General features: G+C 41.6%; 3 protein-coding genes across 3 annotated transcripts in view; all 3 read left to right on the plus strand.

Moving 5' to 3' along the window:
* LOC138245662 (protocadherin gamma-C3-like) overlaps nucleotides 1-27,097 on the plus strand; it is an 830,748-nt gene that overhangs the window by 13,925 nt on the left and 789,726 nt on the right. The window lies entirely within an intron of this gene.
* LOC138245753 (protocadherin gamma-A11-like) lies at nucleotides 12,755-24,363 on the plus strand. The gene is made up of 2 exons (XM_069199627.1): nucleotides 12,755-15,543; nucleotides 24,166-24,363. Exons 1-2 carry the CDS (start codon nucleotides 12,826-12,828, stop codon nucleotides 24,361-24,363), a joined length of 2,916 nt encoding a protein of 971 aa, XP_069055728.1. The 5' UTR covers nucleotides 12,755-12,825.
* LOC138245769 (protocadherin gamma-A11-like) lies at nucleotides 24,359-26,982 on the plus strand. Its single transcript, XM_069199656.1, has one exon. It carries the CDS (start codon nucleotides 24,469-24,471, stop codon nucleotides 26,980-26,982), a length of 2,514 nt encoding a protein of 837 aa, XP_069055757.1. The 5' UTR covers nucleotides 24,359-24,468.

Genomic DNA, 27,097 nt, shown 5'->3' on the forward strand with positions numbered 1-27,097 from the left:
AGTGCCAACATCATGGAAATGCTTTTGAGAATATACACATCAGATGCAGCGCAATCCCAACCTCAGGGATGCACCTCTTCTCTTTAACATGCTGAGGGCCACTACTGCTGTTATCAGTAAATCATTATAAGTTCTGATTGTGCCTCCCTCTTCCCGGGCATTAATGCTGAGAGAACATTTTGACTGTTAGATTTTCATAATGCCCATTTAAATACATATTTATGGATGAACCAATGAATGCCTCTTTCAGTTCATTCTAGTGCCTTTTTGGAAAGTTGTTCTTGAAAAATTAGAAGCTGTCCTCGACAGTACTCGGTTTATTGCCACATAAATGTGGGTCTAAGTAATTGTTCAAGGTAGTGTTGTCATTACACTCTGTTGGGCAAACTATACAACAAAATTCAAGACAAAATGAATTATCTTTCCAACTCAGATGATGGCCATTAATACAGTTTTATTTACGGTATCCTCACATGAACATGTGCGTGCCATTCGTATATCGAGCTTCCACTAGCTCGCGGGACCAATGCTAGACAGTACGGTGACCACCTTTCACATTTTCCGCAGACTGCCCTGAAATTGCCTGCCTTGTACATGGAGGCATGAGAGGTCCGTCACGGCTGCTTCTTGTCCGTACTTTTTCACCAACTACTAGCCAGAGGATGGGCTGGGGAAGAGGGTTGTCAGCAAAGTTTTTTTCTTTAGTTGTTGCTACTTGCATTACTGTAATAAAGAACTCAGTTTGTTTTTGGCATGAGTGTTATTGATATGCTATTAACAGTGAGGTGATCACATTGTAACTTCAAAGGCTATATATGCCCTCTTCCCCACTGGGCTGTTTAACCCTTGACGGTATACAAGAAAACAAGCATTGACAAAGACAGTAAGTCACACCTAATAGAGCTACTGACTTTACAATGATTTTTGCCCATGCTGTATAGCAGCACAACTATAGTGCGCCTTGACTATAAATTATTAAAAAGAAAAAAGTACAGCCAATTCATAGCTGCCAAATTTTCACCGGGTTTATATGTGACATTTCTGTGTATTTTGTGTGACAGTTCATTGCCATATGCATGACACTGTAAGTGACACTTTATCTTGAACGCAGCAAAGCAGCCATATCCATTTATCTAAAAAGGCTCTTTATATTTGCACTGTAATAATTTATGCAGAGCTTTAAAACAGCGGCAACACTCCTGAGGTGTTTGTGCTAGGTCTGTAACCTACATCCCTTTTCTAACAGGATCATACTGAACACTTTAGCTGCACCTGAGAAGCAATGGAAAATGAATAACATGATCTGAAAAGTGAGATGCTGGGTGACAGTTTGTGAAGGAATGTAAACTGTTTAGAAATGCAAGGATGTGTGGTTTAAACCACTCAATAAAAAAATTGTTTTAGTGTAAGTGTGATTTCATACTTTGAAAGGTATACTAGTCTATGCACCTTTAAATAAAAGACAAGGACTCCTGCATTGAAAGTTTACATAGCATAGTCAAGTATGACACATCTCCGTGCTGCAGCTGGGGCTCTGGGAGAGGGACCCATATCAAAAGTATTCTTGAATCTCAGAGGCTCTATACTGACACAACTGTGAGTGAGCTTCACAGCCTAAATTGTGTGCATTTAAAGTTCAGTCACGTGTGATGTGGAACTAAATCTAAGCATAATGAATGTATACCTAAGTCCAATAACAGGATGTCATATTTTCATGTTGTGAGAACTGATGAACTATTTTGGATTTTTAAATGAGTTTATAGCAGAAAATGCAAATTTGGGTTTTTCCAGGCAGCTGAGCACCCCACCATTTCCTGCAGCAACCCGGATAACAAATTAGCAACTTTTCTTGGCAGTCTTTAAATATTTGGTGAGCTTTACCTTGTTCACAATGTCACAGTCCAAGTGGTCGTCCTAAAGAGTTAGTGCTGCCTGTCTTTAAAGAGGGCCATCTGCTCTTCTCTTCACTCTGACATGCCTAACACCCTGGAAGGGTAGGAGGCCCGTGCCCCAGCACACGCCACGTGGGTACGTGACATTACATCCAATTCCAGCCCACAGATCTCTGGGGGGGCTGGTCTGCTCAACCTCTGAAAAATGTAACTGCTGCAAGCACTGACAGCGTGAGAGAGCTAGTCAGCCCGGTCTGTGGCAATATTGTACTCTCGCATCAATTATCTAGTATCTCGCTTCGGAAAAAGTTTCACTGCAACACGGAAAACCTGCACCACTGCAGTAAGTAACAGTATGTACACCAATTACATTAAATTCCACTTCCTGAGCAGTCCTGCCAAGTGCTAGGTAGGATGTCAATATTCGGTGCTTGCGGTGATGCAGGAAAATTACTACATTGTGTTAGGCTAACCCGAGATGCGTGGCAATTGGCAGGGCTGTATTTTATAATGCACTTTTTTAAATACAAAAAAAAACAGATGGGAAGTTGGTTGAGGGGTAAGTGAAGACAGAGAGAGGGAAGGCGATAGAGGAGGCTGCCGTAGGCGAGAGGACACGCAAAAAACAGTGCAGAAGCCCAGCAACAACAGAGGGTGGGTGAGAGGAGCTGGGGAGGCCAACCAACAACGAAGGGTGGGCAGGATGGGTTGGGGAAGCATGTGAACCGTTGAATGTGGGTGGGAGAGGATGGGGAAGTAAGCTCACCACAGAAGATGGTTGGGAGCGTGTGAGGAAGCAAGCTAACGAGGGTAGGTGGGTGGGAGAAGTTGACGCAGCATTCTGACCGTGGAGTGCAGGAGGGGCTGGGGCAGCAAGCTGACAGCAAGTGCGCCGGAGGGACTGGGGAAGTAAGCTGACACTGGAGTATTAGCAAGGGGGCTGCAGTAGTACCCTGAGCTGAGAATTAGCGGGGCATGGTGGAACACGTGGAAAACAGAGGGTGCATGCAAGGGGGTGCGGATTTCTACTTTCTGTGATATTATTGCTTGACTTACACAGATGTCTCCATTATTTTGACCTTTTCTCCTGAATGTTTGTCCGAATTTTTACAGTCCTTGCCCAGAATTTGTTTCTATGGCAGGCGGTAACCCTACTAAAGAAAGAACATTGCGTAGATGTTCTTCAATCGAATTGTATCTGACTTAGTCCATAAATTGTTCACGAAAGCGTGTGCTAGACTAGTCACTTCGTTGATATGTGGTAAATGAGGAATTCGGACGCTACAATGGTTGGTTTGGTTAAGTAATAATAACATCTGACCTGTGCACCCATGCTTAGATACTTTTGAAGACCAGGCTCGGCCTATTGTCTCTTGCAGGATTGCAAGCTGGTAGCATGTGATAACAAATTGTAGAGCTTTTATTTATCGGGGTGCCCGTCCGGGTCCATAGCTTTCAGACCGCATATGTGCGTTTACCATACTTGGAAACAGGTTTCCAGAAGAACCATCTAGGCGATGTAAATGCCGTTGCCCACAGCAACGTTCCAAACCCTCCTCCCTTCCACCACACCGACGGCTGAATTATGAGTGTGCCTTTGTTACTTGTGAATTTTGAAGTAATATTGGTGAAACGGCGGAAGTTGTGACCGATCTTTTGTGTAGCCTGCATCATTTGGAAAATCTGTAAGTCATGAAAGAGCCTTTCTCCCCAGCATTCAACAATCCAATCGTTTTCCTTAGGCTTCTGCAGGAGGAAAGCCATTTGCAGGAAGCTTCCAACTATCTGCATATAACTTGGGTCACACTAAAGCTTCCTTCTGATGCATGACGAACCAGAACATCTTTGAATATTTACTGGAACTTTCACATTAATGGCACAACAAGGGTACGGTGTTTAGCTGCTTCGTTTTGCGTGGAAGCCTTTTTGCAGTACTTCTCAAACCTTTGATTCAGTTTTCTAAAGTCAAACTAGTGTTTCTTTTGTTTGATCGGTCATTATAAATGAAAATGGGCATCAAATATTTGGTTACTCAAAAATCAAAATATAATAGTACACTGTTCCTTCTTTCTATTTAATGCGTATGCATTGTGCTTTTGAAAAGCATTTGCTCAGTGAATTGTGTAAACGTTGCGTTCAATTTAAAGACCAGGCTTTAAAGACATAGTACTTTAAAGTACTGTGATTGGAGGCGGCTAAGTGGAAATAGTTTGTATGATAAGCTCCTATGTTGCAGGTTAGGCTATCGTGATCCTTGTAGCTTTGGGGTGTAGTTTGCAGTGTATGCGCAGCGCTCTATTTCTGTCAACAGATGTCGCTGCTCCCAAACGCTTTGTGAAAGCCTTCTGGAGCATCCTGTGATTCCATTTCCAAGTCACTCGCGAGAGCAGCAGAACCTTGATACGGTGGCACTTTCACAGAGCAGCGTTTCTCGCAGAATTCACACAAAGTTACATTTTCCACGGATTGTCAAGGTAGACTTAGACTTTTTCCACATCTGGCGAAAGGCTGGATATTTCTTGCTGCAAACGGAAGCAAGCAGTCTTGCTTGCAGGAATGGCACGTGCAGGGTCTCCAGCGCCGGTAGGCAGTTGGTAAGAACTGGGAAGGAGTCTCTGGGCAGATACAATATTCAGTTGCCGAAGAAATTAAGAGAGGCACCGCCATTGGAAATATTACGAAATATTACGAAAGATTTAGGCTTGAGCACGTTGCATTTGACAGACCGGAAACCACGTTTCGTTTCCACCGCCGGTCATCCCTATTTTATAACAAATACGGAAACGGGGATTCTGCAGGTGAGTGGCAGAATAGAGAGAGAAGAAATGCGGGAAGAGGTATCGACGTGCCTCATGGCGTTCGAGGCAGGCGTGGAAAACCCATTGAATGTGTTACGTGTAGACACCCTCATTCAGGACATTAATGACAGCTCACCGAGCTTTATGAACAAATCTTTTCATTTACAGATAGCAGAAACCATGTTACCAGGAGCTCGCACTTCTGTTGGAAATGCCAGATATGCCGATATTGGCACCAATTCCCTGCACTGCTATGCAGTGAGCCCCAAAGAACATTTCGACCTGGAAGTGAGGGAAAGCAGCGATGGATACAGATATTCAGAATTAGTGCTGAGCAGTATGTTAGACCGCGAAAAACGAAGTAATCACCACTTGGTTTAGACCGCTTAAGATGGGGGAGATCCAATCAGATCCAGCACCGTGGACATTTATATTAATGTGCTTGGTGCCAATGACAATGTTCACACATTTAACCAAGAGATATACAGAGCCAGCATCAGTGAAGCAGCGGAGAATAGCTCAGTAGTGCTTCAAGTGAAAGCCAATGACAACGACGAGGGGTCAGATTAAAACAATACTTACTGTTCCAGTAGCATCTCACACAATGCACTTACTGTGTTTCACTTGGATACAGAAACAGGAGAAATTATAATTAAGCGGCCCTTTGATGTTGAGAAGGCACATTTCTACAAAATGACAGTGGAAGTGAGAGATGGTGGGGACCATATTTGTCACTGCCCAGTGCTTATAGAGATTGTTGAAGAAAACGATAATACTCCAGAGATAACATTTCCATCTGTCACTAATGCATCTGTCACCTCCGAGTTGCACTAATCAATGTGCGTGACAGCGATTCTGGAGATAATGGGGAGATAACATGTAGTATTCAGGAAAACATGTTTTCCAAAGTAGTATCATCGCCTGGAAAGTTTTACAAACTTGTGAGAGCAGGTGGCCATGACAGGGAAACCAAAGCAGACTACAATCAGAACTATCAGTGTGATGCTGTTTTACGTAAGTGATAATCCTCCTGTATTTGAGATGCTTTCCTACCAAATCTATCTTCAAGAGAATAATGCAGCTGGTGCTTCTTTGTACCACGCCAAGCCTTTTGATCTAGATTTGGAGAAAAATGCTCATATAAGTTACTCCATATCATCTAACAGCACTGATAATACTCCCTTGTCCTCCTACACCTATACTCTCAGACTGGTATGATCTATGTGCATCACTTCTATGACTAAGCAGCTCAGAGAGTTTCACTTCCAGATCAAGGCTGAGGACTCAGGGTCTCCTCCTTTCAACAGTAATATCGCTTTGAAGGTGTTTATTGTGGCTCACAATGATAACCCACTGGAAATCCTATACCCCACAATTTTTACTGATGGTACTGTGTTGTTTGTGATGGTTTCGTCGTCTTGTCCTCCTGGTTACCTGACAACAAAAGTGGTTGCTATTGATGCTGATTCAGGACACAACACATGGTCCTCCTACTATCCACTACAGACACCTGAATCCTCACTTTTTAAAATAGATGCCCAGAATGGGGAAATCAGGACATCAAGAGCCTTAATTGAGAAAGATCATCGCAAGCAGAAAATGGTTATTCTAGTGTAGAATAGAGTGTAACCACCGCTGTCAGTCAGTCACCATGAACATTGTATTTGCTGAAAACTTAAACAAAGATTTACTTCCCTGTGCTAAAAAAACCCAACAAGAGTCAGACCATCAGTCCAATTTGGAGATATATTTAGTAGTTGCTTTGGCATTACTTTAATTTATTTTTGTTTTAGCTCTGATGCTGGTAATCATCATAAGATGCAGAAACCAAAGAGTCCCACGAAGCTGGAGGCTGTTACCCATGCTGTATATTCACATATTGAACCAAGAATTTCTTACAACTACCAAAATGGGACTCTGCCACTGCGCTACTTCTATGAAATCGATGTGGCTCTGGATTCTGGGAACAGCTATTTCACATTTCTGAAGCAGCATCAAGATGTTGCTATCTGTATTCTAATTCCTGCACATGATTCTGGCATTGGAAATGACATTTTTGGTGTAACTATTGGCAATGACAGCTTAAATTAGGTGAGATGGCTTTACAGGTTCGCAGAAAGATAGTATTTTAATTCCAGACTGCCTTCTTTTCATAGCGAACAAAATGTTTTCTTTTTATGGTTGTCTCTTGACTCCCTCCCAGCTAAAACCCTTACTAGTATCTGTATTCTTTTTTAGTTTGAAGTTCTCTGTTGGTGCCCAATGATTTCCATTCTTTCTCGGCTCCATATATTAGATTATATATGGGCAATAAACTATAAAAACATGTATTTTTCTTTGTAGTCGTTCTAGTCTTTTTCAAGTTAAATCACCGGATAAAAGATTGTTGATCTCCCTAAGAATGTTCAACGTGTACAAAAGTCTTCTTCTTTTAAACAGAAACTGTCAAAAATAAAGCATGGACTGGAACTGGGAAATTCATGGCTTCCAAAGAGGAAAGGGAATTTGACACACACATTTTCCTGTTTCAGGACATCCATAAAGAGTTAATTACCGTTGACTAATTCTGTATTTGGAAAGAAATGAGCCGTTGGAGATAGTCGTTTCTCTAATTGACCTCAGTTGTAGGATACATACTGGTACGTGGCCCAAAGTTCTTCTAGTGTCAATTGGCCTTTTTTAAATGTGACTAATATTCAGACTGGTTTCATAGAGGGATGCGTATTGGCAGTAATCTTATTTTGCTTTTTTGCACATCGCCACAAGTACTCAAAATCTGCAAGGAGCTTTCCAGCCAACGTTTTAACTTGTGAATATACTTCTTTACGCAGATGACTTAGCATTCATTTCCTGTGCACCAAGAGCCTTTTAGTGTCAAAGTATTCATCTTATATATCATTTCATAAAAGTGTTCCGTATAACAAATTAGCAAGAAACCCAATTGTGATAATAAAGCTGTTCAGCCTTTTGTAAGTGACAGGAAACAGACTTAATTTTGAGATATCTGATGGGGTCACGGAACCTGCTGCAGAGATTTTAGTCTACGCAGCAAGAATCAATGTATAAGAGTGGTTAAATAATTTGTATTTTAAGTCTGACTCATCAAAAATTAACATAAAGGGGTAATCTACCTGCACATGGTGTAACATTCTTGTCTTGGATTTGCAGTTTATGCTGGAAAGCTCAGCGAGTTAATGCTTTTTGTTGCAGGTATTCTTCATGTACCCGTATGTCACAAGTCATATTTCTATTACTATAGCTAAGTGACTTATACACCCAAACATATAAGCTGTAAGGGTTAGAACCTTGTGGAATTTTTTTTTTTTTAATTTTTTGCTGTGGACAATAAAATTGACACTTTATGTAGTAAAATGTAATACAAGGAATTTTTTGGACCAGGCTCTTTAAGCAGAGTCATCCGCAAACTTTTTGCCTTCCTCCTCCTATTTTGTCTGACCCCTTTTTGTTGACTCTAGCTCTCTGAGCACTTTGTCACTGCTCATCAGTGCTAAGCGCATGTGCTCTCCCTTCTAAGATTGGTATGATTGGCTTACACCTAATTGGCACACTTAATTTACCTATAAGTCCCTTGTAAAGTGGTATCCCTATACCCAGGGCCTGTAAATTGAATGCTACTAGTGGGTCTGCAGCGCACCTTGCGCCACCCACAGAAGTAGCCTTTCAAACTTGGCTCAGGCCTGCTAGCGCAGAGCCTGCATGCACAGTTTACTGCCACAGGAACCTGGCATCTAAATTTACTTTCCAGGCCTGGAACCCCTCTTTTACTGCATATAACTCACCCCTAAGGTAGGTCCTATCTAGCCCTATCGGCAGGGTGTAGTGTATGTAAAAGGTAGGACTTATGTCTTTACATACTACATGTAGTGTAATGCAGTGAGAAACATCCTATTTCTCACTATTAGTACTGTGAGTGCTGCCTCTCTCATAGGATTGCATTGGAAATGCCCAATCATGTGTCTAAGTGGTATTGCCTGATCTATGAGGAGTAGTGCAGGCATGTTTGGTATGGTTGTAAGGGTAGTGAGAAATGCTGCTTACAGGTGGAGGTGGATTTTTTATTACCAGTATAGAAATGCCACTATTAGAAAGGTGGCATTTATCTGTGTATATGACTCTGGTGTTTTGCAGCTTGACTCTAATCCATGTCTAGAGCAGAGTGACAGATGGGCTTCCTGCATACTTGACAGACAACCTGTGCACAGTGAGGGTGGAGGTGTCACTAGAGAGTCTCTGCTTATTGAATGGTCTTCCTGGGCTGGGAGAGGAGAAGTGGGGCACCCCTGTATTCGTAAAGGCTGTGCCCTGGCCTCACACAAAGGGCTTGTATACCCCCTTCTGTTGTCTGGAGCCAGTGCTGGAGGAGAAAGGGGACACTCTTGGAACTGGTTAGTGCTGGTTGGAACCTCTTCTCCCCCTTTGTGGAAGCTGTGCAAAATGAGTATAAGTACAGGAGTTTTTACCACACATTTTTAGACACTGCATGGACCTGCTAGGAAGAACTGTTATGCTGCAAAAAGGAACCACTATCAGGACGGACCTGCTGAGGTGCTGATGTGTGACCTGCTAGGGCACAAGAAGGACTGCAGCTTTGCCCCAAAGACCATGATGGGCTGGCCTGCTGCTGGTATTGGGATCCTGTGCGCCGCAGTGCTCTCCCAGGGGCTGTCATGAGATTGCTTATGTGCCTTTGGTGCCCCTCAGCCTGCAAACATATATATAGTGCCTGGGGAGCGCTATATTTGGGATTTATTTTTCTGTCAGAGCATGGTGAGAGCTGGATGGAATGCTGCTAGCCCTTATGTTTTCTGCTTGTTAAGCACTCCCACTGTCATTCGAGTGCAAGGAGCTGCTGATGATGGTTGGCGCATCTGGAGCACTGTACCTAAGGACCACAGTGGGACGGGCCCCAAGGATCACCGGCCCTAACCATATAAGATATTTCTCATTGTGACCCTTTTAACTCACACCATTTATTCCGACACATCGAAGGCACAACTGGATCCTGTACATATGAATTTATCATAGTATGAAGATGAATATGTTGTCTTAGATTATATTACAACACAACAGCAATTGCAGTTATCAGCACAATCACTGTATAAAATAAAAGTAACTGTGTCAAATCTAACAAAGACTAATGTGCTGAGTTTTGACAGAACCTAAACAAGCAGCAAAATTGCTGCTAGGTGATGCATGAATGGAGGCGGCACCCTCTTATAGCTCCTTTGCTCTGCATCTTGAAGAAAGAGCCAATCACAAATGCGGACAAGCTAGACTCCTGATCAGATGAGGAGCCTTTAACTATGCTTGATCACTGTTGAGTAGTACACTGGCTGCCAGACAACTGATCCATGTGTGCCATTCATGGGACCAAAACTATTGCACGCCTGACCTATGGGGATTTGCCCTTTCCTGGATCCTTGGCCACTTGAATGATTAAGGTCTAAGGCAGTACATTGATCACACTGTATCTTCTTCCATACTCTACCCCACAAACCTGCATACTTCTGGAAAGTCAGACTCTGTGCACAATCCTTTTATTCAAAATGCCATTTCACGCTTCGACTCACAGAGCAAGGAACTCTGAAGGCTACTTCATTGTCAGACAGCAATAGTGTGAGTAATCAGTCATATCTATGTTTTACCTACTTTCAAAAATCCTTGTGCGAATTGAAACTGGCAGCTCAGTGAGATGTGAGCAATTCACATAATCTCTTCAAACATGTATAAATCTGAGCTCGGAATCCTCTCTTACTGCAGAGAGTTGAAGGAATTGTTTGCCTTAAAGCTTCCAAGTATTTGTCATTCAGTTCCTGTTGGGAGTCCCACAAAGTTATCGCCTGACTGTGCTGCCTATATAAACAAGAGTTACTCTCTGTGTGAGACACTTACTGATCCCTAGATTCGAGTTTATGAAATTGCGGCTTACACTTGTTAAGGGGCGGGCCGATTGTATATTTTATGGGTGGCAGAAGAGTGATTATTGTTCCTTGTATTTGCCATTTTTGTATAATGTCTCTGTCTGAAACAGGGTTTCATCAACTTGTTTGGCATGGGAAAAATGTCCTTCCTCTATGCAGCACTATCATAATGAATGTGGTGGTCACAGCGATTATCCTGATAAGGAAACTCTGACATAATGTATCTGCATTGTGAACACTAGTGCCACAAAAGGGCAGTTAAATATGCTTTTTGATGGTATCATATATTTCATTGTATTTGTATTTATCTCTTTCCATATGCCTTGTTAGGGATGAGGTTAAAAGTGCTTTAGTTTGTATTCTGGGGGGCCCATCTGCCCATGGTGCAATAAAAAGTGTTTTTATATTGTTTGTAATGATTTTAATAATCAATAAACGTCTGAACTGAACTAAAAATTGGTAGAAAGGGTTCAGCATTGTTCTGTGAATGGTGATTTTTCTAATGGGCCTTGAGTCCATAAGTTGAAGATGGAGTCAGATGCAGCCTATTTTACTATCTGAAGAGTTAATCTAGGAATAGATGTACAAAGCATTTTCTGTTTGCAAACTGCCTGATTCTCCAAATAGGGCCGTTTGCAACTGCTAATATGCTTTGTGTAATGTACAAAGCCCAAGTTAGGCTTCAGAAACTTGTAACTGAATCACACTGTGGGTTTTGTGATTCTGTATTTGTAAGGGGCGTGTTGAGGGTGCCCCTTCCTAATACCAAATTGGAATAATATGTACAATTGTTTTGGGACCAAAATGCTGCTGCAAAACATTGTCAATTTACCATCAGTTGAAAGTTCGTGTTAACCTATTCACAAATGGGAAGGGGTCCTCGTGGACCAATAAATGTTTTATTGTCTCTCCTGTCCAAACCTATTCGTCGGGTCACATAAAAAAAACATTAACAAACATCTGGAGCTGAATGTCTACAGACTAAGTCTAATAAAAATGTACACACAGTGAATAACAAATCCTCACGACTGGTGCGTGTGACAATGGAATCACAGGCCTGCTGTCTACTCTTTAAAAAGCTGCGGCCCTTTCTTACTCCAAACCATGGCGCGTCATTTTAAGAAGACTGAATGATGAACACAGGCTTTCCCATAATGGAGACAGTTGTTCAAGTAAACAGATGTTTATGGAGACGAGCAAGTTCGACAGGGTTGGTGAATAATTGGTAATGGCGCTTTTTCTGGCCATTCGCCTTTTATTAAACGCTACTGAAGTCAAAATGCCGGGCACGTGCATTGATGAAGACTCGTATTTGAAACAGCTACTGGTCAAGAAATAATCTGAACGTTTATCTGTCCTGGGGTTACGACCGTCTCCTACATGAACTTGTTCACTTTTGGTTGTCTTTATTTTGTCTATGTTGAAAGTTGTGTAGATTAAATGTGGATGTGTTATGACTTATTTTTATTAGGTTTTACCCAGATAGTGTTTTTTAAATAACTCTATTTTTTTTTTTATTTTTTTTTCATGAGCAGTCAGATATTGAGCGGTTTTACCGTTATTTTTGCATTTGTATTGGCGCTCTATTCTTTGATGCCGAATTGATCTATTTAAGTCGTTTTGTGAGAAACACGTGCACAGCGTTATAGAAATATTATCGGCGTGCACGTATCTGGTCTGCAAAGGGCGTATACTATCTGTCCGTAACCTCAAAAGGATGTACATTGGTTCCGGGAGAAGTAAGTAAAGGTGATGATAGTTGTGCAACGTCAACGACAAATCATACTATGTGATCTGTGTACATACACTATGACATTTGTAGTAACGAAGGATTTATTATTTTTAGGTAAATAATCCGTGTTTGAACTAATGTATACAAAGTATAGTTCGGGTTCCCCCTTCAAAAGTATTTGTTCTCTATTTCTGAACTTCAGCATGTCGTGTTTTCCCTTTACACCGGACACGAATAACAAGCCTGTAGTTTGTTCCGCAGCATCTTTCATGAGTTTCAGTTCTTGCAGTTATTCCTTAGAACACTGAGCGCCGCTGTTCACCTAGTAAATAATTCTGGTACATCACCAGTAGACCATGTGGCACAAACACAGAATGCTGAGAAACAGATTGAAGGAGGGCATCCCTTTAAAAAGACGATATCGCAGCTGCTAGTAAATCCAGAGGACTCTGCGGCTCGCCATGGATCGAACACCAAAAGGCTGTTACTCTGGAGGACAGACACCTAGACGCTGCTACGCCGAAGCTCAGACACTGAGACGCTGTAACTCTGGAACCCAGATACTGAGGCGCTGTTACTCCGGGGGTCAGACACCGAGGCGCTGTTACTCCGGGGGTGAGACACCGAAACGCTGTTACTCTGGGGCGCTCACACCGAGGCGCTTGCAGTCCGGGGCTCAGGCATCGAGGCGCTGTTACTCCGGGGCTCAGACACCGAGACGCTGTTACTCCGATGCTCAGACACCGAGGCGCTGTTACTCCGGGGCTCCGACACCGAGACGCTGTTACTCCGGGGCTCCTCTGCTGCTTCTTGTTACTCTGCTGACAGTCTGTGGAGCCGCTTCTGGGCAGCTGCGTTATTCCATTCCCGAGGAAATGATGAAAGGCTCTTTTATTGGAAATGTGGCTTTGGATCTTGGGATGGATAGTAAGGAATTATCAGAAGGAGGAGCCCGGATTGAGTACAGAGGTAGGAAGCAGTATTTTGTTCTCGACTCGTTTAAGACGCATTTAATCGTCAATGAAAGGATTGACAGAGAGGAAGTGTGTGGACGTGCTGTTCCTTGCTTGTTGCAAATAGAGATTATTTTAGAGAGGGTTTTGAAAGTGTATGCATTAGAAATAGAAATCCAAGATATTAATGACAATCCACCCACGTTTATTGGTGATCAAATAATACTTCAGGTTATTGAAATCACTGCGCCTGGCGCACGATTTGAGCTTCCAGGCGCCCGAGATGCAGATGTTGGAAATAACTCTCTCCAGCACTATCAGCTGAGCGCCAATAAACACTTCACCCTGGATGTAAACATAAGAGCAGATGGCACAAAACACGCAGAACTTGTCCTTGAGAATTCACTGGACCGGGAAGAACAGGATGTTCACCACCTGATCCTCACAGCCATTGATGGAGGAAATCCTGCAAGGTCAGGCACAGCGCAGATCAAGGTCATCGTTCTTGATGCCAATGACAACGCCCCAGTATTTGACAAATCCGTTTATAAAGTCAGTGTGTTGGAAAACATACCAAAGGGGACTACAGTAACAGCTGTAAGAGCTGTTGACATTGATCAGGAACTAAACTCCGAAGTAACTTATTCATTCACTAACGGTCTGGATACGGATTTACGGATATTCACATTGAATTCTAAAACGGGAGAAATAGTTTTGAGAGAAAAATTGGATTTTGAAGTAAAACAATTTTACGAATTAGAGGTTCGTGGGAATGATGGAAGTTTTTCTTCAAAATGCAAAGTTATGATAGAAATTATCAATGTGAATGACAATACCCCAGAAATCATACTGTCATCTCTGCTCAATCAAGTTGCAGAGAATAGCCCTGTGGGCAAAGTCATCGCCGTTCTGCGGGTATTCGACCAAGATGCAGGAGAACATGGAAAGGTTACTTGTTCTCTCCCTCCTCATCTCCCATTTCATTTAAAGAAGTCGATTGGAACTTATTACAGTTTGTTGACTAGTGGTGTTTTGGACAGGGAAGAAGTCCAAGAATATAACATAACAATCAACGCCACAGACAATGGAGCTCCTGCATTGTTTAAAGCTGTAACACTAAATTTACAGATCATAGATGAGAATGACAACCCACCCATATTTGATCGCCCCTCATACAGCGCCTATATAAAGGAAAATATATTTTCAGGAACTTCCATTTTTGTAGTCAGAGCAAAAGATCTGGATATTGGTCAAAATGCAAGAATCACTTATTCCATCACTGAAGGGCACATTAAAGATGTTCCACTTTCTTCTTACATATCTATTAACTCTGATTCAGGTGTCATCTATGCGCTTCGTTCTTTTGACTTTGAAGAGTTCAGAGAGTTTCAGGTTGAAGTGAAAGCTCAAGATGGTGGATCTCCAGCTCTGATCAGTAATGTCACTGTGACATTCTTCATACAGGATCAGAATGACAACTCTCCAGAAATATTATTCCCGTCACCCACTACAGATGGCTCCTCTGGTGTGGAGATGGCTCCTCGTTCCTCTGAACCAGGTTATCTGATCACTAAGGTGGTGGCTGTCGATGCTGACTCTGCTCAGAATGCCTGGCTCTCCTACCATCAACTGAAGTCCTCAGACCAGGGTCTATTTACTGTTGGTGTTCACACTGGGGAAGTCAGAACAGCTCGACCCATTATGGAAAAAGATGCCATAAAACATTTTCTGGTGATTTTAGTGAAGGACAATGGACAAACACCTCTCTCATCTTCAGTTACAGTCACCATAGTGTTGGCAAACAGTATGCCGGAAACGCTTCATGATACAAGTAACCCTTCAACTTCCGCCGACATGGAGTCGAACCTCACACTGTATCTGGTAATTGCTGTTTCTGTCGTTTCATTCTTGTTCCTTTTTCTGATCATTCTTCTTTTGGCAATCAGATTTCACCACTGGAGGGAATCACAGATCAGAGACACAGCTGGTGTTAACTTCAATGCACTTCCTGCCTCCCATTTTGTTGGCATTGATGGAGTCAGAGCTTTCCTACAGACATATTCGCACGATGTATGTTTAACAACAGATTCAGTTAAAAACCAGTTTAAGATCCCCATTTCAAGTGATTCAAATACTCTTTCAGGAAATCAGAACTTTGAGAAACAAGGTTCTGTGCTTATTGATGATTTTCTATGCATTGGAAAAGAGGATCAGACCTTTTTTCAGGTAGGAATGTTACCTTTTACATCGTTTTAACTGAAAATCACAATACATAATGTTTGCCTGATAAAAGTTCACACGTATGAATAGCAGACAGCATAATGTATTCTTTTATATTATACTAAGCCAAGTATAAATCTATGTAGAGCTGAAATGTTATCATTCAAGTACAAATATGCTTCATTATTGTATTATTGTTAGGAGACTCAATATAAACAATTGAATCAATTGTGCTAAAAAACAAGCTTGGATAGTAGCAGAAATGTATATTTGAAATATGCCCATTATAGCAAACATTATGTAGCAAGGCACAAGAATTATCTTAACACCAGTCAATGAATGACAATATATTGCATTAATGACTTTTCCAGTTCCGAGCTTCAACTGCCATGATTGTTTTTACACAACAATAAGAATGTCAAACAACACAAAGGTTTACTAATTTATTCAAAGTAATATCATCTCCAAATTGCAGAGCCATACTATTGCACTCACACATAACACAGCAGTTATATCTTATGCAAGGCAAGTATTTCCTTTGTATAATCAGTGTGCCAAGTGCCAAAGACTTAAAGCCTCTTGGATGTGAGATTAGGTAAATGCAGTCTTCTGAATGAAATATCAATTATTGGTTATAAACTAAAAGCATTTAACTGAGTGATAGTTGAACCGTCCATTCATGGAATATTGTCTGTTAGGGTGATGTTCAGCATTATCTTTCAAGCTATTTGCTGAAATGGCTATGAAAAGAATGTTTCTAAATTGCATGTCTCCAATTAATATGATGTACTTACGCAGTCTCATTTTTCATACATTTTATATGCATTTAAAATTGCCAGAAAACTGATTGTAGATCTTGCCTCAAGTGATCACAAAACCCCCTTGCTATAGGTCTTCTGAGTCCACTTATCACAGGGCAAGACATCTTCAAGACAGGAAAGTTTAAAATGAGGCTTTTTGGGTTTATCATCATTGTTCAGCTTAGCTAATATTGAAGAATGCTGCAATTAGATGAAATAATGATTAAATACACAGTGCCACAATCTATTGCTGTTCTGTGAATTTGGTGGTCGATGACCACCTTCTTTTAACTCCTGCTGCTATAAAATTCCCTTATCAAAGCCCTCAGTGTGTTATTTGCTAATGAATTCATTGACTTCTTGAATCTTGAGAGTTTCTTGCATGCAGTAATTACCATAATTCGATTACTGGCAGCAGGTTAACATTACATGCCACGTAATACAAATAGAACCTAAAAAAAAGTGACATGTCTGAATTTTGTGTACACTAGGCTGCACATGTTCTGGTAGAGGATCTTAAAACAGAACCTTTTTCTTTCTTGGACATGAACATGGTTACCAGGTTTATGTTGGTTAATTGAATATTGACTGTTTTAAGCGGCTTCTGAGAACTGTTTGTGTCATACCTGCAGTTCTCATGCTGAGCCACGATTTGTCCTCGTTGCCAAATACAGTTCAAGGACTGTAGCTAGCACTTCCCTTGGGGTTTCAAGAGCCCCAACATCTACCAAACCGTTTTTCCAGGAAAGCCAAGCCAACTCTTTTCATGGTATTACCACTAGTTGTGGGTGAGCCAACATACTAACAGAGAGACCGGAGACAAGGTTCTAGTTTGGCTTTGAAATTCCGTGCAGGCTCTGAGTCATGAAAATATTTGACGTATAAATTTCATAGCAAACATATGTGATAAAGTCTCTTAAAAAATTCTGAAAAATTTTATTTATCTAACATGCGGGAGCGTTTCACCTTGATGCATCAGGTTATATCACTGCTTTAAGAGGTATTCATTAAAAGCGATTGTTTTTAAACAAAAACTTAGGAACTTGTTCACCCCATCCCTCCACCATGACGATGACATTAATAAACTAAGAGTCAAGTTAGTTGTTACGTGCACCCTAGATTATCATTATATGTAAACCAGCATTATAGTCTGTTAAAGCAGTTAGCTAATTGGACAGTGTATCCTGAATTCATATATGTGAAGGTGCTCTCCTACAGCAAGTACACGTTACTGTTTTCTAGTGTTGGCAGAACAATTGAAAACATCTGGTCAAAGAGAGTATGTTGTTAAGTTGTATACAATATTTATATTTTTTGCAAATATGTGTTCCTCCTTTTTATTGTTTCTAAAGTTGTGCTATCTATTGGTCAGGTCTCTTGTATACGTAGAGTGATGGTGGCAGTTTATTGATATGACTGTGATGTCACATGAAGGTCTGGTACAGAGGGATGGGGTACACTTTGTGGAAATACCCCTGAGAATCACAGTCAGTTAGGCTACATATCCTTTGAGACTTTTTTACACATGGCAGCAAAAGTTGAGTAGTATATTTCACTAACTGTATTGGTGTAATAGTGGTCAGGGAAAGACAAACCTAGTAGGTTCACTAACATACTGAACTCATCAAATGTCTCCAGGGCTTGAGTTCAGACCTGAGGACCTGTAAACTATGATAATCATTAAACAAAAAAAGGAGACTGTCAATAGTCTAGATTCATTCATTTGCCTCTGCCTAGCCCCTTGGATGAGCACTCTGTACTCAACACATCCATGTACACATGTTCACACAGACACACAATACATTGTGCCATGGGCGGCTCTCCTAAGTTTAGTGGGTCACCAGCAGTTCAATTAATTGCAAAGCCAAGTTCATAAATTGATTAGTGTTTGGGTCTGCACATTGAAGGAGCCACACAGAAGAACGGTTCAGGAGACAAGCTCTATTCAGGGAGCATCTGCATGTTTATTTTCTACCTTCCTTTTCTTGAATTAATCCTCATGCAAGATAATGGGCTGCATACACCCTGAGCACTGTTGGCAAATCAGATACCTTTTATTTTATATGGAATAACTTGGGCGAGGTGGCTGGGACATTGTGGTGTAAGTAGGAGACCATCGCACACTCCAGCAATTTGTGGCTGTTGGATCTTAATGATCCCATCTTCACTCCAAGTAGAATGGTTTACAATAAACACAGCATTCCCATATGGTTTGCAGCTAATAAAATAAACACTACGGGCCTGATCACGAGTCTGGCGGTACAAGCACTGCCAGACTCGCAGTGGTGGTCAGACCACCACGGATGTGGTGGTCCGACCGCCACATTACGAGTTTGGCGGGCAGACCCACCAACCTTCTGCCATCCCCACCAGGATCTAAGATCCCGATGGACTGACGGCAGGTTTTATTTGTTATCACCTTGCTACAAACAGTCATATCCAGGGCACTCAATGCAACTACCCAGTCAATACACTGTAGTCAGACATTGCCACTCTTGTTGACCGATTGGATTGCAGAGAAAGGAAACAATATTTAACTCTCAGCTCCAACAGATCATTATTTAAATTATTGATGGAAAAGCTGTTAGTGGATGTGCGCTTCAGTCTGTTGCATGTTGAGATTATGTTTGAGGGGTTCATGAAAGTGTATGCAGTTGCAGGAGAAAAACATGATATTTTAATGAAAATTGCCTTTCTTTCTTTGCTGTCTAAGTCGAAAATGTATTCAGATTTAGGAAATTATGAATAAAACTTGTTGAAGAGCTGCAAAATTGTCAATGTTCTGGGTAACATGTGAGGGCTTAATTCTTGTTATGTCTATATTTCTTCCTATAATTACAATGTTTGAAACCACTCTTCCGCCAAAAGTCAGTTCATAAATGAAAAAGGGCTCTTACTTTAAGCAGCACAATAGTGATTAATGTAGTAAGTGCAGTGACATATCTTACTAAAAAAATATAAGCAAAATATAACTGTGTTGTGAACATTAGGAGGGCTGCTTTCAAACTGTATTTTGTGAATTTAGTAGTACTACAAAAGCACTATTCCACACCACAAAACACAATTCTCTAACCTGAATGCAGGGATCTCCTCATCTCCTGTATTTTCTATGGAGAGATCTCTACCACAAGTGCAGGGACTTCCACACATGTAGGCCTACATTTTAGTAGTGAGTGTGGTCGGGACAGGGTGGGTAGCTGGAAAATGGGGAACACCGATACCTAAGAAGCAGGGGTTTAGGAAAGGGTAAGTAGGACTTTGATGAAGGACATTCAAAACCAAAACAAAAGCCCCCACAACATAAAACCCATTGCTATTCACAAGCTGCACTTTTAAAGTAAATATAAATAACCAGCTCCCAAAACAGTTGTAAATGTACTCTTGATCAGCCTTGGAGTACCTCCAGCACCACACATGGCCATTCACTGATACTTCAACACTCCCATATAACACAATGAAGATGTGGACTTGAAGAAAAAAGACTCCATAAGAAATAATTTATAAATAAATCAAATCATAAAATTATTTGGACTTGTAAAATATATTGATTCTGTTTAATTTGAATGTGAATATATCAATGTGTGTATATACACACACATATGTATGAGAAATAGTCATAGTGTTGTAATTATATTAAACTTTAGAGTGTGTTAACTGTTTATTAGCATTTAAAATATTGATTTGCGTAACTAATACATAGTTTCTATACGTAACTATGTATTTTAATACATATCATATGAAATAAAAATTATTTTGAGATAATTTTAAATGTTGTAATCATATTTTAAATAATTCGGCATGCAATACGCATTTTGGTTAATGCGTTGTAAAATTTTAAAGTAGTAAATCTAGATTTAACATATACAGTTTATTAAATATTAATTTCTTAATTCAATATTTGTTTTATTTTTCAATGAATATCTAGGTTTTTGCTTATTAGCATGCATACAACCAAAGGCTATGCGCAGTTTTGGGGTTGGTTGTATAGCATGACCTGCTGTCAGACCCTGTGGCCAACCACTCGCAGTCAAGCAACTCCTCGTCTGAGGAGGGGGTTGTGCAGTTACCACCCCAAGCCACTACTGACCCCAGGGGACCATGGAGTCCCTTTAAAAATTTTTTTAAAAAAGTACTGAGTGCACTTAGCCTCCTTCCCTAAGTCATATTGCCCTCAGAGACCCCATACCACTGGGGTGAAATGCTTCATTTGGGGGAGAGGGGCATGCGGACCCCTTCTCCATGCCTTCTCGGGCCCTGGTGACCCCATGTGCTGGGGTCACAGGTGGGTGCCCTGTTACCCACCTGGGACATCCACAGACTACTAATTGGGGGCCTAAAGGAGAGCCCCAGTGCACCTGTGACCAAAGCTGGCTCCCTGCACACTGCAGGAGCCAGCATTACTTCTGCTCAGTGGAACCATCTTTCTTTGAATGCTCCTTCAAGCAGAAACAGTATCTGTTTCTCTTCCCACAAGAATATGGGCAGAGAAAGAGATGACTTGCCTTTTGTGCCTGCACAGCTGCAAGCAGGAAAGGAACGTTTGCTCCCACCTAGCGGGATGTTTAAAAATGCTACCATCAAGCGGTAACAAACGTGTTTTCCTGACCACAGTGATGCCTTTAAGTCTCGGGGAGGGTTTATGTGGTGGCCACTCCCCTTTTTTGTTCAATACGGCCTCGGGGATAGGGTTCCCAGTGCCTTTTTAGATTTAGGGAGATGGGCCGTGCTGCCCCATTTCCTTTGTTTATGATTCCGGCCCTAGGAGATTGGGTCTCCGGGACCAGACAATGCTTGGGGGGAGATCACAATTGACCCCACCCCCTTAATGCATTGGGTCCTGGTAGATGGGGTCCCTGGGGCCACCTTCAAATCGGGGGGGGGGCAAATGCACCACTTTCAACTTACTTAAGTTACCTGTCCACTGAGGGTGGTGCGAGGGAGTCCAAAATGTGCTGAGGAAGGGCGGCCCTACTCACACCCTTCCTCTACAAATATTTAACTAAAAATGGCAGGATGCCATTTTCTTTTTTTTTTTTTTGCTATTATCCCACAAGTCTGCTGGATCACATTGAAACAAGTCCTTCATTTTAATTTTTATTTTGGGCCCAGGGGAGTCACTTTGTGTCCCCCCCACAGAGTCTAAGGGGAGGGGCAGGCTAACCCTACCCTGCCATCTTATATTATTATTACTTTAAAAAAACTTCATGACAGAGGATTAAGCTCCCATGTCCTGTGGTGGATACCAGCAACATTTAGCTCATGTTACTGGTAGCCAATCAGAATGCTCTTCCACAAGGACTTGGATTCCCATGGGAGTGAATGGCCCAAGGGGACAAAAGCTCCCTGGGCCAATTTGAAGACTGTAATTTTTAAAATTGGTTTGAGGGACTCTTGCAAGAGTTCCTGTTACCTAAATGTCCATATATACAAATAATTTTAACCTTGATTTTTCAAAAACTACTGAACTTATTTAAACCAAATCACAAAGCGCAATATATGGACCAAGATCTAGCTTCCTCTCATATTTTGTATAATTCCGTTCTGCAGTTTTTGTGGTAGTGCCTCTTAAAGTAGTCAAAGGAAAATGCATGGGGATTTTGTTTTTGGACCCCTTTTTTTCTCAACTCCTGCCTAATGGATTATTGCAAAACTTTCCAGGAAAAAGCTAATGTAAATTAACTATTTTTTTTAGAAGTTTTGTGAAGATTTGTCCAATGACACCAAAGTTATTAGCAATCGAAAGTGCCCTCTTTATGAAAAAATGGACCTAACTTTAACTACCTAGTGGCGACCACCACTTAAGGCTATGTGGCTTTCATTTTTAGTGTTTTTGATGATTTTGAATAATTATCTATAAACATATGAACTTACTACACTGGTAGAAAGAGTCTTAACATTCTTATGGGAATGGCGGTTGTTCAGATAGCCCTTTTGTCCATAAGTAGAATATGCAGTCACACAGCCTGGCTTGCTGTGTTACTCCCTGATGAGTTTATCTAATCTTTTGAGATCATTCCCTGCAGCCACAAGCTGGGAAATAGTTTGAACCAGCTGTTTGGCATTAAACCTTAATTTTACGCCTTTTCTGGTTCTCTTACACCTAGGCTTGTGTAGGTGTACCAAAATCTTGGCTTTGAAGTCTGAAACTTCCTGACTTTGCCAGACTTTGCAAAGTTTCGCCCGAGTCACATGTTTCGGCTCAAAATTGTCTTGCCAATGAAGGGTGGAATATCCTATGACTTGAATGGGCACAGAAATAATGGCAAGGGCTGATGAGGAGCAGGTGAGTCATTGTCGGTGGATGATTAAAAAGAGGGCTCCGAGAAAGGCAACCTTGCTGGGGAGACGCGTGGTGGCTGCAGGGGGCAGTGTTTGGCGTGCTTGGTGGTCCCCGAGATGTGCTGGTAGTGTGGACTTAGATGGAAGATGGTACCAAACATTAAGTTCACCCGTTGTCAACTGCAGCAAGGGTTTCCTGCTGCTGCAGTGGGCTGCCGAGCTTCTTCTTTTTAGGTCTGGCTTTACAGTAATCTGTCTATGGATCTGTTGTTTACAATAAACAAAGATTTGGTTTTGGGACAGCGATTGCCTTGTTGGTATAAGACCGTTTTTTTTTTTTAGTTTTAAAGCTTTAGGTTTTGAATGCCTGCTATAGTTCACAATTAAGTTCAAACCTGAAAATTGAGTAACTTTGCATAGCTATATTTTGGAGAACGGGGGCGAGGGCCATTGGTTCAGTAGTTTTGTGGCAAACTAGACGTGTGACCTAAAATCAATGAATATTTTATCGTTTGTCCTAGAGGAAGTTGTTCGCCAACCCACAAAATAGACTACCAATGGTGCCGAACTGAACGAGTACGAATTAGGAGATATACACAAGCACGAGCGAGCAGAGAGGCTCGCGCCATCTCCGACATCCCTACAACTTTTAATTGACTTCATCAGCTACTTTCACCGGAGGTAACAAATCCACACGACGATTGTGTGCGGCAGTGGAATTACAGGACTGCTGTATTCACTTAGAGAAACAGCGGCCCTCTCTAACCTCAAGTAGTCGGAGCAGTTTTTCAGGTAAACTAATGTTCGTCAGAGAGCAGTGCCTGAACTACGCACAGGGGTGGTGAATTATTGATTAAGGCGAAGGCCACATCGGTGGAAGACCCGAGTTTGAAACAGCCACAGGTCTGGAAAAACGTAAACGTTTATTTGTTTGTTGCACTAGGGCATATTTCTTCTTGAAAGGGAAATTCGTACATGCAGTTATCTACTTGTGATTTTCTTTATCTGAACCATTTTCAGAGCTTTTAGATTAAATATGGATGTGTCGTGTTTTATTTTTATTAGCTTTATCTAACAGTGGAGTTTAAAAAAAAAACCCTAACCGGTGTATTTGTGTACACGAGCCGTTTGATATTCTATGTATGCAGGGAATGGATGCTACGGTGTGACTGTGAACATGTCCGTTTTTGGCACGTGTCTGTACTATGATCCTTACAAAGATGCATATAAAAGTTGTTTGGAGACGGCAAAAACACGCGCGCAGCACTAAGGGAACATTATCGGTAACTGGATAACTGTTTTGCTAAAGGAATATGAATACGCGCGTCATCTAAAAAGGGCGTATATTGTCTTTGTAAAATACCGCTTAACTTGCAATGTGTGCAATCGCCCCTCCTTTCCCGCCCCAACCAAAGTAAAAGGAGGGAGGGGTGGAAGGTACTGCGTTGATTGTGAAGCATGAATCGTACTCCTAGCGACACTATGCTAGCGTTTTAAGAACTTGGAGCCTTTTAAAAATATTTGAATATGCCCATTTTTGCCCCCACAGGCAAACACCCCGCCCGCAATTAAGAGAGCTTTGAATCTCGTCCGGCATTTTCACGAGTTTCAGTCCTTGCAGTTATTACTTGGGACACAGAGCGACGCTGTTCACCAAGTAGAGAATTACAGTATAGCTTCAGTAGACCACGTGGTTCAAACAGTCGATAAGGCTGAGAGACAGATTGAGGGAGGGCATTCCTTTTAATAGTCTTAATGTGAAGAAGGCGCGCCTTAACCGACGCCCGCTCTAACGCGTTATACTTTTCACAATCGCATAAAAATCTTATATAAGAGAACTCCGCAACTCGCCATGGATCGGACACCGAAAGGCTGTTACTTCTGGGCTCAGACCCCGAGTCGCAGTTACTCCAATGCTCAGACACCGAAGCGCTGTTACCTCGGGGCTCCTCTGCTGTTCCTTGCCGCTCTGCTGACAGTCTGTGGAGCCGCTTTTGGGCAGCTACGTTATTCCATTCCCGAGGAAATTAGGAAAGGCTCTTTTGTTGGGAATTTGGCTTTGGATCTTGGGATGGATAGTAAGGAGTTATCAGAAGGCGGAGCCCGGATTGAGTACAGAGGTAGGAAGCAGTATTTTATTCTGAACTCAATGAAGGCAAATTTAATCGTCAATGAAAGGATTGACAGAGAGGAGGTGTGTGGACGTGTTGTTCCTTGTTTGTTTCAAATAGAGATTATTTTAGAGAGGGTTTTGAAAGTCTGTGCATTAGAAATAGAAATCCAAGATATTAATGACAATCCGCCCACGTTTATTGCCAATCAAATAACACTACAGGTCAGTGAAAACACAGCGCCGAGCGCACGATTTGAGCTTCCAGGCGCCCGGGATGCAGATGTTGGAAATAACTCTCTCCAGCACTATCAGCTGAGCGCTAATAAACACTTCACCCTATATGTAAAAATAAGAGCAGATGGCACAAAACACGCAGAACTTGTCCTTGAGAATTCACTGGACCGGGAAGAACAGGATGTTCACCACCTGATCCTCACAGCCATTGATGGAGGAAATCCTGCAAGGTCAGGCACAGCGCAGATCAAGGTCATCGTTCTTGATGCCAATGACAACGCCCCAGTATTTGACAAATCCGTTTATAAAGTCAGTGTGTTGGAAAACATACCAAAGGGGACTACAGTAACAGCTGTAAGAGCTGTTGACATTGATCAGGAACTAAACTCGGAAGTAACTTATTCATTCAGTAACGGTCTGGATACTGATTTACAGATATTCACATTGAATTCTAAAACAGGAGAAATAGTTTTGAGAGAATACCTGGATTTTGAACTAAAACAGTTTTACGAATTAGAGATTCGGGGAAGTGATGGAAGTTTTTCTTCAAAATGCAGTGTTTTGATAGAAGTTATCAATGTGAATGACAATGCCCCTGAGATCATACTGTCATCTCTGCTCAATCAAGTTGCAGAGAATTGCCCTGTGGGGACAGTCATTGCTCTTTTGCGGGTATTCGACCAAGATGCAGGAGAATATGGAAAGGTTACTTGTTCGCTCCCTCCTCATCTTCCCTTTCATTTAAAGAAGTCGATTGGAATTTATTACAGTTTGGTGACCAGTGGTGTTTTGGACAGGGAAGAAGTCCCACAATATAACATAACGATCAAAGCCACAGACAGTGGAACGCCCCCATTGTTTAAAGTTGTAACACTAAATTTACAGATCACAGATGAGAATGACAACCCACCCATATTTGGTCACCCCTCATACAGCACCTGCTTAACGGAAAATATATCTTCAGGAACTTCCATTTTTGCAGCAAGAGCAAAAGATCTGGATATTGGTCAGAATGCAAGAATCACTTATTCCATCACTGAAGGGCATATTAAAGATGTTCCACTTTCTTCTTACATATCCATTAACTCTGATTCAGGTGTCATCTATGCGCTTCGTTCCTTTGACTTTGAAGAGTTCAGAGAGTTTCAGATTGAAGTGAAAGCTCAAGATGGCGGATCTCCAGCTCTTATCAGTAATGTCACTGTGACATTCTTCATACAGGATCAGAATGACAACACTCCAGAAATATTATACCCATCACCCACTACAGATGGCTCCTCTGGGGCCGATATGGCTCCTCGTTCCTCTGTACCAGGTTATCTGATCACTAAGGTGGTGGCTGTCGATGCTGACTCTAGTCAAAATGCCTGGCTTTCCTATCATCTACTGAAGTCAACAGACCAGGGACTGTTTACCATAGGTGGTCACACTGGAGAAATAAGGACAGCCCGATTCATTATGGAAAAAGATGCCATAAAACATTTTCTGGTGGTTTTAGTGAAAGACAACGGACAAACCCCTCTCTCATCTTCAGTTACGGTTACCATAGTGTTGGCAGACAGCATACCGGAAATGCTTCAAGACCTAAGTTACCCTTCAGCTCCTGCAGACATGGAGTCAAACCTCACACTGTATCTGGTGATCGCTCTTGCTGTTGTTTCATTCTTGTTCCTTTTTCTGATCATTCTTCTTTTGACAATCAGGCTTCACCGCTGGAGGGAATCTCAGCTCCGAGACACATCCAGTGTTAACTCTAGTGCACTTCCATCCTCCCATTTTGTTGGTATTGATGGAGTTAGAGGTTTTCTACAGGCTTATTCTCACGATGTATGTTTAACAGCAGATTTAGTTAAAAGACAATTTAAAATCCCCATTTCGAGTGATTCACATACGCTTTCAGGAAAGCAGAACTTTGAGAATCAACGGTCCGTGCTTATTGATGATTTCTTATGCATCGGAAAAGAGGATCAACCCATTATTCAGGTAGGAATGTTCTTTTTTGGATCTTTTTACCTGTAAAAGAACAATACATCATGTTTTGTCTTATATAAGTTCCCATGTGTGAATAGCAGACAGCATAATGTAATATTTTACATTATGCTAGGCCATGTTCCATTTTTTGTAGGGCTGAAAT

The sequence above is a fragment of the Pleurodeles waltl genome, chromosome 7 (assembly GCF_031143425.1).
Source record: "Pleurodeles waltl isolate 20211129_DDA chromosome 7, aPleWal1.hap1.20221129, whole genome shotgun sequence".
NCBI classification, from domain to species: domain Eukaryota; kingdom Metazoa; phylum Chordata; class Amphibia; order Caudata; family Salamandridae; genus Pleurodeles; species Pleurodeles waltl.

Excerpts from the sequence above, each read along its gene's own strand:
- LOC138245753 (XM_069199627.1), top strand. The coding sequence starts at position 12,826 with ATGGATCGAACACCAAAAGGCTGTTACTCTGGAGGACAGACACCTAGA. Across the intron at positions 15,544-24,165 it reads AGGATCAGACCTTTTTTCAG|GCAAACACCCCGCCCGCAAT; the intron begins GTAGGAATGTTA and ends TTGCCCCCACAG.
- LOC138245769 (XM_069199656.1), top strand. The coding sequence starts at position 24,469 with ATGGATCGGACACCGAAAGGCTGTTACTTCTGGGCTCAGACCCCGAGT.